We start from the raw sequence: 17342 nt of genomic DNA, 5'->3' as shown, positions 1-17342 counted from the left end.
AATAGCAGATCTGCTTACCAATAGTGAACATATTTAGTTTGAATAAATGGACAGCTACACGAACATTTTCTATCAACTAATCAGCTATTTTTATAGAAGAGGAGCGTGGCTTCTGGGCCAGGTTAGCGTGGAGATACTTTAGTCACGTTACCCCACTCGGATTTAGTGACCCAAATCCAGATTAGAATATTTCCTTCAATTCCATGAGCATCTACTTTACATACGGGGTATTAAACTTTCATGGGAAACCTTGTCGAAACCTTTGCTAAAGTCGAAGTAAACCACATCATAATCGCGTCTGTTATCCAGTGATTTGAAAATAGTTAAAAAGAATGCTAATAGATTTGTCAGACATGAACGTCCATTTGTGAAGCCATGCTAGGAATCATTGATCAAATTGTGTTTCTCGAGGTGATTTCGAATTGCGTTTCAAAATATTGCTTCAAGTACTGTGCCAACAAATGGTGTTAAACTGATTAGATTGAAGTTAGAGGATAGTGATCTATCTCCCTTCCTGAAAATTGGTATCACATTCGCTATTCTCCAGGATTTTGGTACAACACTCGTTTTTAATGATATGTTATACACGTTTGCTAGGGGCATACTAAGTTCTTCCTTACATTTCTTTAATACTCTGGCAAATATTTTGTCGGGACCTGGCGACTTATTAGGTTTTAGTTTTTCTATTTGCTTACTAATATCGTTACTGGTCACTACTATCTCACTTGATTTATTTCTTCACTATCTCAGTGTAGATAGTCGGCGCCTTGGGTATCATTTTTAAATTTTTTATTGTGAAAAAAAATCAGATTATTGTTCATTTCTCCGTCATTATCATTTAGTTCGCTGGTATCGTACTTTATTGATCGAAACTTGTCTCGTGTTTTAGTTTTATACATTTTGGGGAATCCCTTAGGCCTGATATCAGAATGATGGCTTGAGCCTGGGATTTGAGCTTGGCTCAAGCGTGTGAATTGAGATTCCTCGATCCAAGATATCCCGCAGTTAATCATCCATATTCAGAACATTGGCTTGAAACTCGGATCGAGTAATCTGTTGCATTTTTTTTTTCAATTACTAGGAAGGATTCGAACGCTGAAATTCCAGCCAATCATATTTCAGTTACACCATTACGACGGCCAATCACCATCGAGAGTAATGTTTATAAGATTATGGAGGCAACTATGACTCGACAGGTTCTTACGGAGGAGAAGAAATCTCTCCTTGCACATCGCAAGTTACCTTTGTTACTATAATTACAACCAAATAATGATCAAATTATAATGACTGTGTTACAACGTGCATGTGTTATTATATGAGGACAAAGAAATTCATAGAGGAAGAACAACTACATACAAATTGTAGATATAATCAGGGACAGGTGTCAATATTCATAACCCAAGCGAGATGAATCACTGCAGGGCGTCGTAACTTGGCTAGGTTCGATCAGGTTAGGTTTCTTTCTGATCTATATCTTACTTCTATGCTTAATTTCTCCATATCATCTGTTAATTCTATCCCAATTGTTTCTGTACTCACTTCAGTTTTTATATCCTTATTGATTCAACACTTCAAATTATCCCTGTCATAGATTACTACTCTGCCTCTTTTCATATGGATTTTTAAACAAATATATTTATATAACCAAACTTTTAGATCAATTATTCAGGACTATTTTCGTAAAAAATAGTGTTTCTAACATATTTGGAACTGATTTTATTGACTCCAGATCAATATTTCTTACGATTTTTTTATATAAAAGAATGTAGTTCCCATCATTATATTGCGTCGAAATATTTTTGCTAACAAGTTTCTATGTCTTGAATGCCGTTTCCACAGAGAAGAAAGACGAAATACGTTATTTAGTGGCGAACCATTTGTCGGAATATGGAATTATCAGTGAGTACACATAGATAATTTGTACTGAAGAGTCGTAAGGTTGAGGTTGAGAGGGTACGTGTTGAAACGAGAGGTTACCCCTTACCAGGGTGAAGGGGTTCAGCGTTTTAGAGTAGAATATGCTATTCGGTTTGTCCCAAAATTTACTGAGGAACCTGAAGGAAATTTCCCCTCATTTTGAAAGAACGGTTTACTTTGTATCTGAGCCTTGCGACAATCGAGGTGGCATCTCAGAGGATTATTCTCCCTCTGATTTATTTAACAAAACCCCCTCATGAGATAGATTCCACGCTAACAGGTAGACACGTTACTTCTAGTTCTAATGCCATCAGCTTTGGAGATCCTCCTATCACTAAAGCTAAACCCATTCAGGATTTGTCTCACAATCGCGATTTCAAATATATCTTTGATCACCTTATTGATGAATCTGATTTGGATAGTTTTCCTAATTGTTTGTACCTCCAGTCAGGTTCACTCATGCATAAATTTTGAATTTTAGACTCTTAACAGCCCAGACACATCACACCTGGGAGATATGGAAGACAGCCCATCAGATAATAATTCTGAAGTCTTTACGGAAGGAGATTCTTAGTATCGCTCATGATGATACTGTAGGTGGTCACCTTAGGGTAAGAAAGACCTACCCCAAGATTCTTTCCTGTTTCTTCTGGTCAAAGCTTAAACATGGTGTTAGCTCGTACTGTAGGGATTGCCACATTTACCAGGTTAAAGATAATCTGGGACTGGCACCAAACCAGCTCATTTTTCATCCGATCCTTGTCGATGTTGAGGAACCTATCAGAAAAGTAGTCATTCACTGTGTGGGAACGCTGCCCAAGGCTAGACGAGGCCATCAATTCCTGGTAACCATCATTGATGTTGCTACTTGTTATCACGAGGCCATTTTTCTCCGGAATATGACGACAAGGAGTGTTGTTAGGGTCCTGACCAAGTTTTTCAAACAGATTGGTCTGCCTGCCATTGTGCGGACAGATTAGGGGTCAAATATTACCTTTCGGTTGCTCGGGCAGGTAATGAAAACCTTGGTGACCCGTCAGTGCCGGTTGATGATTTTTCACCCTCAAAGTCAGGGAATAATTGAACGTTTCCACCACACTCTCAAAGCAATGTTTAATGTATTTTGCTTAGAGATAAGACAGAACTGGGATAAGGTTATTGATATGTTGTTGTTGTCTGTGGAGGACAGTGCACAGGAAAGTCCTGGATTCACCTCCTTTCAATTATTTATGGACATGAGATTAGAAGACCTTTAAAAGTGCGATGGATGCTGTTCCAATTGTCGTATACTTTTATAAATTTATGAAGACCCTCGCGGCAGCTGTAAGAGTTGTGCATGCCCACCTGACAAAGGCTCAAGAATGTATAAAGATTAAGTTTAACAAAATTAATAAGGTGCTGCTTAGAACTTAAAAAAGGAGGGTGATCAGGTCATGGCCTTGTTGCCCGTGCAAAGTAACATCTTCAGTCATATTTCTATGGTCCTCATCGTGCATTTACAGCGTGTTGGGGAGGTTAATAATATAATTGAAATCCCAGTGAGCTGCAAGAAAAACGTCAATTTCATATAAACCTCTGAAAAGGTACTACACTAGGGATAATTATGAGTCAGATGTGACCAGTACAATTAATATATAGCTCTAGAAACAGCTAAGAGAGAAGAGGGTACAAGTGATCATGACCCTTTCCTTTTGTCGGATCCATATTGACTAATTCTGAAATCTTGATGGATCTCAGTGTTAAACTTGTATACCTGCCTGCCACCCAGGTGGCGGATATTACTTGTCTTCTGCAACATGACTTTGGACACCCGAGGGTCCCATCCAATACGCCAAGCCCCTTATAGCCTCAATGCTGAGGAGAAGGAATTCCTACGAGCGGATGTGAAATGACTTTTAGGAGCAAGGCCTGATCCGTCCGAGCTTGACGCCGTAAGCACCGAAAGTGGTCCTGGTTCCTAAAGGTAGTGGAACCTTCTGCCTCTGTGTGGAGAGAAAGTTAAAGTGAGTCCCATAGGCATGAGTGCCCATTAGGGACAGTATGGATACAGCACACTGTATACTAAGCCTTCGGTACACAAGGAGGCAGCATGGCTCTGCAAGGGATGACCCAGGTGGAGCTGTGGCACTCTCTTTTTCCTTATTTAATGATTTGGAACAAATAATCAAACACCCTACACGCGTTCCTGATCGACACGATCAACTTGCTAACATTCTTGATCTTTGTTTTACCTCTAACCCCTCACACTATTCATACCCAATTTCTGCCCCCTTAGGGTCTTCTGATCACAATCTTATTTCTATTAAATCAAACTGGGCACGACCACCTCCCCCACCCCCCTCTAAACGTCAACTGTGGCACTATCGGACGGCAAGCTGGCAATCCTTGCGAGAATTCTTCCCAGAATTTCCTTGGGATAAATGTTACTTTTCCACTCGGGATGCCTCGGTATGTGCTGACAGCATTGCTGGGGTTATACAGGGTGGTAGGAGTGCATTTATCCCATCTTCTACCAAAATTTTCACTTTACAATCATGGTTTGATCGCTCCTGTACTCTTGCATGCAGGGAGAGAGATAGGGCGTGTCAAGTTATGATAATATGTCCTTCTCCGATTACCCACTCTTCTTTCATTACTTCTAAGAATCGTTGTTAAGCTATTCTTAGTAGGGCCAAGAGGAATTTTATAAAAAGAAAGACCGCTGTCCTGACTAACTCTTCTCTAGTAAATCCTTCTGGTCCTTAACCCAAAACATCTGTAATAACTTCTGCACTCCTTTTCCTCCTCTCTTCCGACCTGACAACTCTATAGCCAACTCTCCCCCTGACAAATGCAATATCTTTGGCACCTTATTCTCCAACTCTATCCCTCCTACTGCTGCTCCTCCTATTGAACCTATGCACTTTCATATAATCTCTACTTTTTGGGTTGCTGACGTGTTATCCAGTTTGGATGTGAGTAAAGCGCACGGACTGGACGGAATACCCCCTCGTGTTCTGAGGGAGTGTGCTGCAATTCTAGCCCATGTGCTTGCTCGCCTGTTTCGCCTTTCCCTCAAAACCCACATTTTTCTTCTTCTTGAAAGCATGCCTCGGTTCAGCCTATCCCGAAGAAGGGTGACCATTCCAATCCCTCTAACTATCGTCCCATTCCCCTTACTTCATCCCCCTCTAAGATTTTCGAAAATATCTCATTTTCTCCATTACCTTGAACTCGTTTATCTTTTGTCGGATCACCAGTATGGCTTTCGCCAGGCGATATCTACTGGTGATCTGCTTTCCTACTACACCCATCTTTGATCATCCTCTCTCAGGGATTATGGGGAAACTTTCGTCGTGGCCCTCGACATCGCCAAAGCATTTGACAGGGTATGGCACAAGTCTTTACTTTCTAAACTTCCCTCTTATGGTTTCACTCCCCCCACCTTGTTCTCTAATATCTATCTTCCTTGAGAACCAATCCATGGCAGTTGTTATCGAGGGATCGATCTCTCGCTCTTTCTCGACCAATAGTGGTGTCCCACAGGGTTCTGTTGTTTCGCCTACTCTCTTCCTTCTTTTTATCAATGATTTACTTCACACTACAACTAATTCTATCCATATCCTACGCTGATGATTCTACTCTTCACTCTTCTTCAAATTTTTCATATTTTTCCATTCCCCCTAATTCTCAAACTAGATCTGTTTCTAGAGCTGCTATCAGTTCATCTATCAATGAGGATCTGTGCAGCATCTCCGAAAGTGGCGGTAGAAACTTGGTCAAAATCAAAAGTAATAAAACTCAATATTTACCAATTACAGTTTCCAAATTAGGTGATCTCCCGCCAATCACATTTCAGGATGCAATCATTCTGCCAAGTTCTAAAATAGATATGCTAGGCCTCACCATTTGCTCTAATATGCCATGGAAGCCACACATCCACAACATTGCTAATGCTGGTCCGTCTCGCTATTTGTTGCCACACCACATGGTAGAGGTTTGTGTTGTCCTTTCCTAGGGTGTTAGGTGGGACCCAGTTTTGCCGAAGTTTCTCTCACAATTTGGCAGAAGTTCATATTATTTTGTACCATTTTATATAATTATATGAGAAAAGGGTAGATTTAACTTGGGGCTTTCGTCTCCTTTCGTTCAGTTATACTTAACTCATAGTACGTGACTGAGTAACTGGGAACACATAAAGGAATTGCACGAAGTAAATAACTAAGTCTTACTTTATAATGGATTTATTAATAAGCTAAACATGTTTTATTTTATCCACGCCGTGTCAATGGGACAAGTTGAGAAATGCGACACGGTGATCTAATAATATATCATATTCCTCTTGTAACAGGAATAAAAAAAGTTCCATTTAATGCAGTCTCTCATTGTTGGACCTGTTCACCTCTTGTGGTGAAAAATATATTCTTTGATAATTATTTTTACTTGAAAGACACTTTCAGTGTCTCACTATAAGAATTTCATAACCATACATGTTACTCTATGGAGATTGCTGCACATATGCTGTATACCCGGTGCCTATGTTTATATATTTGTACTAACAGGTTGTACAAAAAATATTTGCTTCCGATTCTTTCTGAGATTATTGCTCTCTGCTTCCAGTATGACACAGTTTTCATTCAGCAATATACTATTACACCTCTAGCAATGAAATCTTCCTCTCTGCTTGCATTTCAGAGCACCCTGAGAACTTCATGGGCCACCAGTTCAGGGTTTCTGCCAAGAGTTACTTTCCATATTTCAGCTTCGAGCGAGCCAGTGAAGACTCAGGCAATACCGAGATCTTCATTCAGGACTCCCTCAACACCCGTATGATCCACACCATGGCCCCACTCCTCAACTTTACGTACGATATTCTACCTATCCCTTCCTTCACTGTCACACTACGCACTTCATTTTCAAGTACAATATTTTCGATTTCCCTACACACGTCCGGTCTTCGACATGTTTTCAACTGGTTAATCTCACCATTGGTCTGGTACACAAATATGCACCTCAGTCTCAACGACGATTATAGTCTATGTACGCTCATCAATACATTATATTCACTTCAGCAGCTTCTAAGCTCTGACAATACACATATCAGCTTCTTTATTCTTACAAGTTTTCAGTTGGTTGGGTACTGGCGAAGGAACGGTGCACAGTAAGTTAGTGTCTATCTCTACTATAAACTCCCTAATGATTTTCCAATTTGCTGTCGGGGGTTTAATTGCCTCCATTGTCCTATTTATCTGAAAATTACTTCAGATCATTCCCATAATTATGTTGATCATCACACTGTCACATATGGTCGTCAAGGATGATTGGAATACGTATTTTTTTTTATTAATTATATAATTTTAATGCTGTTGCTGCTATTATTATCCTCATTACTATTTCAAGACAACTAGTGCATTTTCTGCCTAGGTATGACATCAGGGAGCCGCTGGACCGTCAGTGGGGCGTCCCAGGTGAGGGGGACAACTTCACAGGTATCGTGGGAGAGCTTCAGCATCAACAGGCAGACTTTTCCCTCGACTTGACTGTCACGCCACAGAGAGCCGCCGTAGTACAGTACTGTCGGGTGTATATCGACGAATCAGTGATAATTATGTCCTCAAAGCCACGACCACTGCCCGAGTATCTGTCACTGATAAGGCCATTTACAGGTGAGTGAACTGACAAGAATGTTGCTGGCATAACATTACACCTTATGAAAAATATGTTTTTCTTGATTACTTGGACTTTATTAAGAGCATGATATGACGAAAATGTCATGTTCGTTATTTGTGTATGTCTAAGTAAGTCTCTGTATCAATAATAATATGTATCAATCAATACTATGTCTCAAAGCTATTATGATGACCAAATTTGATGAAACTTAGCAATAACAAGATAACCCAGGACCTCTGAGTGTGAACAGGGATCGCTGCCACGATTCCTGACTAGTGAGGTAATGCTTGTACATTGAAGTCCTCGAATATATAGACTGTTGAGATACATTGGAAGCCTCGAGCTTTCTAGCACAGTTACTCTTACTTTTTCTCATAAACAGCCTGTTTATGGAAAAAAGTGAAGTGGTGATTTTCTGAGTAACTAGAGTACCTAGTTGAATAACTGGGGCTTAAGAGTAGCTTTGCTAGAAAACTAGAGGCAACCAATATATCTCAATAGTCCAGTGTGTGTGTGTGAGTGTGTCCACCATCGCCGACATCGATGAAGAGATTCAGCATCGGATCAGATGTGCATCTGAAGCCTTTGGCAGACTTCCAAACCGTGTCTTCAGCTGTATGGAGCTGAAATTATCTACAAACTTACACGTATATCGAGCAGTGGTCCTCCCCACCCTGATATGTGGTAGTGAGACATGGGTCACAAACAGGAGGCATCTCAAAGCACTTGAAAACTTTCACCAAAGTAGTCTACTTTCCATCCTCTGAGTTCGCTGGGAAGACAAGAGAACAAATGCCAGTATTCTTGCTGACACTACCTGTAGAAGCATCGAGGCTATCATTATCCATGAAAAACTACGCTGGACTGGCCATGTTACCCGCATGGACGACAGCAGACTGCCAAAGCAGCTACTTTACAGTCACCTAACGAATAGTAAACGTAACGCTGGCGGGCAACTGAAAAGGTATAAGGATAGTCTTAAGACAAACCTGAAAAAGTGCTAAATCGACCCCCTCACCTGGGAGACGATTACTCTACACGGTAACGCTTGGTGGATCACCACACAAGAAGGTGTCCATATTTTCAAGTTAGCCCGACTGCATGAAGAGGCAGACAAGCGCCAAGGCCGAAAAGACGCTGCTAACGCCCCTCCCGCACTAGATGTAGCCCCCCCACATGTGCAACATCTGTGATCTATCCTGCCAGTCCCTTATCGGCCTCTTTAGTCACCTCAAAACTTACCAACCTACAATAGGTGACATCCTTACTAACTCATATCATTGTATCATAGCTGGATGATCGTCATACTCGGTTCCGAGTGACAGCATAGTAGTAGTAGTAATAGTGTGTGTGTGTGTGTGTGTGTGTGTGTGTGTGTGTGTGTGTGTGTGTGTCATGGTTTTTCGTCATAGTGGTCTAAGTGCGGATTATATTATATAAAGATTATAATATAGTGTGTTTCTTATATTTCTTACCGTAGAGTTCAATACCTTCACACTGGTTATTTACAGGAAATTATGGTGTATCTACGTAGAAGTTCACTCCACCACCCGACATTCCATGATTTATACTTGATAAATGATGATTTAATGAGTTCCATTAATTTCCAACATCCATCTAAGTTATTGGTTATACTTTGTCATAACCAATTAGTCATTACCTTTAGTAATAATTAGATAGGATCACGATATGGGCAGATAATTGCACTTACATTCATTTGTCAAGCTTCCATGCAATGATTTACAATTTGCATGGATTTATGAGTCACTCACACTCACGCTGTAATAAAATTAATCTTTTAAAAGAGGGAATTTTCAACTTGGGAACACGTGTGATTACTCTACTATGGGTATGACTTAACAGAGCCTTAATTCTTAAAGTGATACATTTACTGCCAGCCTGGATTGCTCTTGTTGCAACCAGGCTTCCGCACAAGAACTTTTTTCTACGGGGATTAACAACAAAAAGGTACTTTTGGGTTACCACACAGTCTGGTGTCACTGACAGTCACTGTAGACGGTTCTCGCTGCAAGGAGAACTGGTAAGCGTGACTTGGATTAACCACGTAGGTGCAATAGAACAGCCTAGATTGATTTTGTCACAACCAGGCTTCCACACGTGATATTTCCACGGGGATAACAAACCTAGGTTAGCACACTTAATCTCGTGTCGATCACGGTCACTGTAGACAGGTGTCGTGCAGGAGAACTCTGTAATTGTTAATTGATTAACCATTTACTGTAGGTTTGATAGGCCAGCCTGGATTGCTCTTGTCGCAACCAGGCATCCACACGTGATATTTCCACGGGATAACAACCTAGTTTAACACACTTAATCTCGTGTCGACGACGGTCCACAGGACAGGGTGGCAGTGGAGGACTCTGTGTGGTGTCCCGTTCCCTTCAGGAGGGAGACGATGGGGACGACGTCTTAACTAACCCATGTCCTATGGGATACTACTTAAAATGAGGTTTTGGGGATTGAGGCGATGAACAGTACAGCATCTGTCTCACTGGCCTCCCCCTATAGGCCTCCCCCATACCACTAATGGAAAATTTATGTCGCAGTTATGGCTCGCCGGGTGCCTTATCTCTAGTAAAACAAACTTTGGAATTGGTTGCGTGGGTAAACCTAACGCAACCCATGACAGTGTGTGTGTGTGTGTGTGTGTGTGTGTGTGTGTGTGTGTGTGTAAAAAAAAACATATTAGAGAAATAAAAGACAAAATCTTAGAGCTGGTCCAGACACTAAGACGTTTCTATTATACTGGTAATTAAATTACGGCCATTTTGACCAATATACACTTTATTAAATTGCTTACAAAGCATTTAATTCACTTCAGTATTTCCTCCAAGAGACAGTCTTTGAAACACACTGATGAGGTTTCTTCCAATGTTAGAAAATCTGAACATTATTTTCTGTTGATTTAGATCATCAATATTCACTATATAGGTTACATCTGTCAGCAAACACAGGCTCTTGAACTACTTCATCACATTCTTCTCGTTCAGAATTTTCAATCCCATGACATATTGAAGTAGAAAATCAATTTGTTTCTTAAGATAAAATAGATAGACACTTATCACCGCTGAGTGTCCCGTCATTCTTAGTTAGGTTGGGTTAGGTTAGGCTAGGTTAGGTTAATAATGGATTATTTTGGGATCGATTAGTTAAGTTTTGGTCATATGGGTTAGATTATGTACAGTTCATTAGGTTATTTAGATTATGTTCGATTTTAATTTGGTTTGGTTAGGTTAGGTTAGGATACTGCCGTGCATTTAGTGGGTATTCTACAGTCGCTTCAAATTTCCTTTAACATCTATCCTTCCCTCCCAGGAGAGCTGTGGCTCATCCTGCTGGTGAGCATCTTCGTGTGGGGCGCGACACTGTGGCTACTGCAGAAGGTGTGGTCATGGGCGTCAGGTGGGCGGAGCTTCACCCTCAGCTCCGCCCTCTTCTACAGCTGGGGCATCATACTGGAGGACCCGCCAGCTGATCCTCCCAACAACATCACTGCTCAAGTACCTGTGACTCTTGAGTTTCCTTGTTGCCGAGTCTGTGTGTGTGTTTATTGTTGATATTCTGAACATCACATATTTAATAATTTTATGTTTATGATGAGGTGTACTTTGTGTGTGCAGGTGTTGCTTATTTGTTTCTTGCTTTTTCTGTACGCCCAGATGGTGTTATGATACTGATTACCTGTCTAACAAGTGCAATGGTGTATAGGTGTTTGATGATGCCTTACCTCCTCACCACCTATACCGTGTTCCTAGATTTTGGTGGGATGGTGGCTGGTGTTCTGCCTGGTGATGACGTCGGCCTACAGGTCGTCACTCATCTCTCACCTGGTGGTGCAGGGGAAGTCCCCGCTCATCAACAGTGTGAATGACCTAGTTAGGCGGGAGGGCTGGCGCTGGGGAACACCTCGCATGACTGGCGCCCTCCTCCTCTACCTTAACTCCAGCCCTGATCGAGCCATCCAGAAGATGTATCAAGGCATGCAGGTATAACTCCTGCTTGTCACTAGCAGTTGCCTTCTGTGTTTTAATGGCGTCTGTGTCATCGTAGTCCTCCTTTGGTCTCTGTTTCCCATCTTCCAAGACGGCCATATTCCCCCTCCTTAGACTTCTTTACTCATATTCCTTACTGATCTCGGTGACAGCTGGGGAGGTTTATTGTCATTTACGACATTTCATATCAGGGAATAAAAATATTAATTGAGACAAAAAAGGACTGATATCTGTCTTAATCCTTAAAAAAGCCTAGGAAAGAATGCAATCCACTTTTTTACCTCCTACAACAGGCTGACAGTCTGGTGAAGGGGATGGAGATGGTGCTGGAGGGTGGCTATTCCTTCATCTTCAGCAAGTATTACTCGAGGACGATGGTCGCCACCAGCTACACCGACAAGTTGGGTTACACGCCCATCCATATCAGTGCCACAGAATACCCACTTTTTGCTGGTAATGCTTGGGCGTTCAGGTGAGTGTTGACCCAATTTTATCCTACTTTACTTAACCTACACAATAATTATGATGTCGACTAAAGCTACTCTAGAATGGTGATGGTTGGTCAAGAGGCTACTGAAGACATTCGTTATAGCTTTTAACACAGCATCATGTCATTTGTATGCATACAGGAACCAAGGTAGGTGTCACATACTTCCTGGTGCTTTGCTCCCATCTTATTTCTTTCTTTTTTTTAGAGAGAGAATACTACAAGTACAATATGTGTTATAAAACAACAAAACATATTTACTACTTGAGCTAAACCATACTCAATAATGGTTTACATTTGGAAAATTTCTGACAGGAAAGGGGCGCCCTTCCTACGTCGTTTGGATTTGGCCATTCAACGGTTGCTGGAGGCTGGCCTAATCACCTTCTGGATGGATGGCGTCATCTTCACCCGCGTGAGAGACACCAGAAGACAACAACGGGAGGAAGAGGCCGGGAAGAACCAAGACAATGGCAATAACGTTATTTATCAAGTAATGCAATTGTGGTGTGATGCCCCAGAGGAGACTTGAACATACAGTGAAACTCGCACACATTGTTCCTCAAATACACCGAGTCTTCTCGCTCATCCTTCACACACCTCATTACCACATTTTTGTTATATCTTCTATCCTTCACATTTACCGTGGCACTAATATGATAAAATATTTTTATTATTTCACAATCGTCACAACTCATACCTGGTAGTTTTGTCGTTATATCAGTTTTGCATTTCTCCTCCAGGAGGACGACGGACAGGTGGTGCTGGGCCTCCACCACCTGCAGGTCACCTTCTACCTTCTGATGCTTGGCTACGGACTCGGTCTTCTCGCCTTACTTCTGGAGTATCTCTTTTACACTCTCTATTGACCTTACACACCTCAGTCTTGTAATGATGTAGGTCTTGTAGAGTCTAGACTCTAGACAGTAAATCATTGTAACTGTAGAGGCCAAGGTTAATACTACACCAACCACCCAGTTGTTAGAAACTTGTAATACACTTTCTAGAGAACCTTGTGTTATGGTACTGCCTCAGATCAGTAAAAATGGCAAGGATATTTTATCAATATTTTGGAATTTATCAGACAGGTCACGAACTGAATATATTTCTGGTATTCCATTATTATAACAACATTAATGTACTGTACAATGTTACTAGTTAGAATATCTGTTAAGGTCACCTACAGTAGTTGAAGAATTTAGGAACCACTCGGGTAAAAGTTTCAGTTATACAGTATATAGAATATATATAATTGAAGTCTAACTTTAGTATTAATAAGCAGATATTCCATATTCAATTACTGCATGTGTCGTCACCAATGTAAATCATTAATACTTCCACAATAATACACATGAAGATATTGTATTATTTTGTTTCACCTTCGACATGAGTTACGCTACAATCGGCCAAATGAGACTTAATGCCTTGGCAGATGGTTCAACATCACAAGTGAAGAAAATAGCATGATTTGAGGTAAGGAGTACTTAAGTAACTGTAACTAAATGAAAAACAAAAAAAGATACGTAGTGATGAGGTTTTGATAACCGGAGTGTCATCAATATTTACCCAACAGTCAGTATTAATTAAATGACATCTTTAGATTAAAAGTAATACGAGACTTTCTGTGCCCAGGATCTGTCAGTGTCTTGGTGAATAGAGGAACACTCTTAATATTTCATCAGCTTTGGTGACACTCAACAGTGATGCGCCACGGACCCTTATTGTTGTATTATATCTCCAGGCGAGTTGAGGAGAGTTAGTGTAGGTCTAGGCTGTTCTGAGAGGTAGAAGTTGAAAACGTCTTGTGCGTTTATCACTTGTGGCGCCTGTGTTGTGTCCCCCTTACTTTGTGAAAGCAAAACACTAATAACGTTGCAAGAAAGTTTGGAAACAAAATGCGTGTGGGAAAAGTGTCTTTGGCGGTAAGATCTTTCACACAGGAATCCTCCGGTGGGGCTCTGCCAATAAACAGAGAGAGACATTAAAACAACTGAAAGAAAAATATCCCCTGCAAGTGAAGACGAAGGCATCAGGTTCCAGGGTGACTATATCCCACCAAATGCTGTCCTGTTCTAGAAAATAACAGGAGGGACGGTGTGGAAAAAGGCACTGAAGACTCAGGGAGGTACCGGCTCTTCAGGTCTGGATGCAAACGGTTGGAGAGTCATCCTCAGCACTAACAAGTTCGGCCCCGTAGCAAGTGATCTCTGCACTGCCATTGCCGTCCTTGCAAGAAAGCTGGCATCCTCGTGCTGCCAACACCTCCATGCTCTGACGGCCTGCCGCCTCATTCCCCTGGATAAGAAACCAGGATGTAGGCCTAAAGGGGTGGCGAAAGTGCTGAGGCGAATCATCGGAAAATGCATAATGGAGGTGGTAAAGGATGATATCAGGGCAGCAGCAGGGAACCTGCAAGTTTGTGCTGGCCACCAGGCTGGAGGGGAAGCTGCCATTCACGCCATGAGAACGATATTTGAACAGCGCGATTGTGAGGCCGTTCTCATGGTGGGCGCTTCAAACGCATTCAACATACTTAACCGCAAGGCCGCAGTGCACAACATCAAGATCAAGTGTCCAAGCTTTGCAATGTATGTTGAAAACTCCTATAGGAATCCATCAGACCTCTATATAGTAAACAAAACAAGGCTCTAAGAGGTAATACCATTATACAGCAACCGAAGGTGCAACGCAGGGGGACCCTGTTGCAATGGCAATGTACGCAATAGGCCTATCCATGCTCCAACACACAATAAAATTTGAAACAACTGAGGTCAAGCAAGTGGCGAACATCAAAACTCAGTTAAGCTCACGGCAGCCCTCACGGACCGCATAATAGCTCCGAACGCAACAGGGGAGGTGGATACCAATGAAGTAAACAAAATTCGAAGGTCCATTACGACAGCACAGCCAAAGTGATAAGTTGCAGCAAATGTTGCTGCAAGTACCAGAGAATTTGAAGAAAAAAAAAGCTATAGCTCAGGAGGTGGGCGCCTCGAACTGGTTAACTACGTTACCGATAAGGGCAAATGGTTTCAGTCTCAATAAACAAGAATTTACAGATGTCAATGCTCTAAGGTACGGTAGGCCATAAGAAGGTTTACCCTCCCAATGCGTGTGTGGCTCTTCCTATGACGTAGATCACGACATGGTGTGCAAGAAAGGGGGCTTCATATGCATAGGCATGACGAAGTAAGGATCTCACAGCAAATATGTTAAAGGAAATCTGCCGTGATGTCAGGGTAGAACCGACCCTCCTTCCATTGGAAGGTGAGAATTTCCAACATAGGACTTCAAACACATCTAACGAAGCCCGTGTAGACGTCAGTACTCGAGGATTCTGGATGCGGGGACAGCGAGCCTTCTTCGACATCAGGATTTTTGATCCCATGGCCGCATTTCACCATAACTTAGCTCTCGATGCTGCACACAGGAGGAACGAGAACGACAAGATAAGGGCATATGGGGAGAAAATTCAGAACGTTGATCAAGGCAGCTTCACTCCTTTAGTGTCCACAACCTCTGGAGGGATGGGACCAAGTACAAGATGCTTCTATGCCAGACTCGCAGAGGTGTTATCCGAACAGAAGCAGCAGCCCAGAAGTTATATTACAGCCTGGATGAGATGTCGACTGTCCATCTCTCTCTTAGGTCGGCTTTGCTCTGCCTCAGTGGAATGAGAGCATCGGCCCCAAAGCCGACAATAGTTGCAGATAGTGACTATGAGGCAACAGTCACTGAATGCCGCATAGATCTGCGGCTCAATTAACTCAACACAGCTAGGATAGCTACTTATGTATTCGGATATTTAATATTAAGGTAATAAAATGGTGGCGAAGGGGAGGATGGAGGCCATTGTTATAAAAAAAAGTAGTAGTAGTAGTACAATCACTAAGAACTACACCACTTGTCCTTCGACAAGCTAGAGGGAGAGTGGAAGGGACGGGAAGGAGAGGGAGAAAGAAAGAATGGATAGGGAGAACGGGAGGGTAGGAAAAGGAAGGGAGGGGAATACATTAATGGAACCACGACAGCTAATCCCAAGCTTCATGACGCATTGAAATGGACTAAAATCCTCTATAACTTCAAGTGGCTATTATTGAAAACCTTATAGACACAATATACTTTACCGATTTATATAATTAGCTTCTATGAGAAGATGTTGATCGTATAGATGTTGATGTCAGAAATATATAAGTCAGGATGATGATGTTTTTGTTTAATACGAGTCATATATGTTCATTTAATAATCCAGTACTTCATTCTACGAATACGTGTTAGCTATATATAATTATTCACTATTTTTATATCACCCAACGAATATATGTTACTGTATTTTATCGTTTACGAATTCTATATCATCCTACGAATATATGTTTCATCATTCACTTTTTCTGTATCATCGCATATTACTTTATCAAACCCAGAGAACTTCGCGAGTGTTATGTCTTGAAATGTTATATAATTCTTCAACACGGTGTCAAATCCCTCAAGTACGTAAATACTACCTTGAGTACGATGTCTTAATCTCTTGAGTACAGTGCCTTAGCCATTCGAGTATAACGTCTTACACCACAGGGCGACCTGTGGTGTAATGGTCAGTTAGAGAAAGGGATGAAAGATTTTTAAGAGAGGATGAGGGGTATGGTGCGGGGGGAGGGGGTGGCATGAGTTAGGGAAGTAAATAAGGGAGAGAGAGGAGGGAAGACTAACGTAAAGAGAGGGAAAATGGTAAAGCGAAAGAGAAGGGTGGGGGAGAGAGAAAGAGAGTTAAATATGAGAGAGAGGTGAGGTACAGAGAAGGATTAGGAAGGGTTGAGGAAGGAAGGAGGAGAGAGAAGTGTGGGACATACAGGGATGAGGAAGGGATGAAGGAGGAATGAGAGAGAGAAAAGATGAGGTAGAAATTAAGTTTGAGAAGAGGCTGAGTATGGATAATGGTGGTAATGAACACAACACTGGCCAGGATGGTGGTGGTAATGAACATAACACTGCGGCCAAAAATGCCCGCCGTGGATCGTTGTGTTGTGGGGGACGAGGGGCGAAGTTTGAGGAAAGACGACCCCTTGGCCACTCTGTTAATTCAGCTGGAGCAGTTGAGGAGAGAGATAGACATATTAAGTGGGGAGAACGAAGCCCTCAAGACTGAACTCCTTCTAGTAAGTGTCCTGCCTGCGAAGTAGGAACAGGCGTTGAAAGTGGTTGCTTCCAAGGGGACTAGGGACAGACTCAGGAAAGCTGACCAGGGTGTGGAGTGCAGTAACCCCTACCAAGTGTTG

At 41.9% G+C, this 17342-nt stretch overlaps 2 protein-coding genes across 2 annotated transcripts in view; both read left to right on the top strand.

Moving 5' to 3' along the window:
* The window catches only part of LOC121863641, a 46662-nt gene extending 44271 nt beyond the window's left edge, over positions 1–2391 (top strand). The window contains exon 5 of the mRNA XM_042362394.1: positions 2198–2391. Within this exon, the coding sequence (XP_042218328.1) occupies positions 2198–2391 (194 nt within the window). The remainder of the gene's footprint in view (positions 1–2197) is intronic.
* A 4205-nt stretch (positions 2392–6596) lies between these two features.
* On the top strand, positions 6597–13392 carry LOC121863665 (glutamate [NMDA] receptor subunit 1-like). Its single transcript, XM_042362417.1, has 7 exons — positions 6597–6760; positions 7321–7562; positions 10903–11087; positions 11343–11573; positions 11873–12051; positions 12382–12559; positions 12810–13392. Exons 1-7 carry the CDS (start codon positions 6609–6611, stop codon positions 12933–12935), a joined length of 1293 nt encoding a protein of 430 aa, XP_042218351.1. The 5' UTR covers positions 6597–6608; the 3' UTR covers positions 12936–13392.
* The last annotated feature ends 3950 nt before the right edge of the window (positions 13393–17342 follow it).

The sequence above is a fragment of the Homarus americanus genome, unplaced genomic scaffold (genome assembly GCF_018991925.1).
Source record: "Homarus americanus isolate GMGI-L3 unplaced genomic scaffold, GMGI_Hamer_2.0 scaffold41366, whole genome shotgun sequence".
Lineage (NCBI taxonomy): Eukaryota > Metazoa > Arthropoda > Malacostraca > Decapoda > Nephropidae > Homarus > Homarus americanus.
The sequence above is the reverse complement of the archived record's forward strand: the minus strand, read 5'-3'. Positions and strand labels throughout refer to the sequence as shown.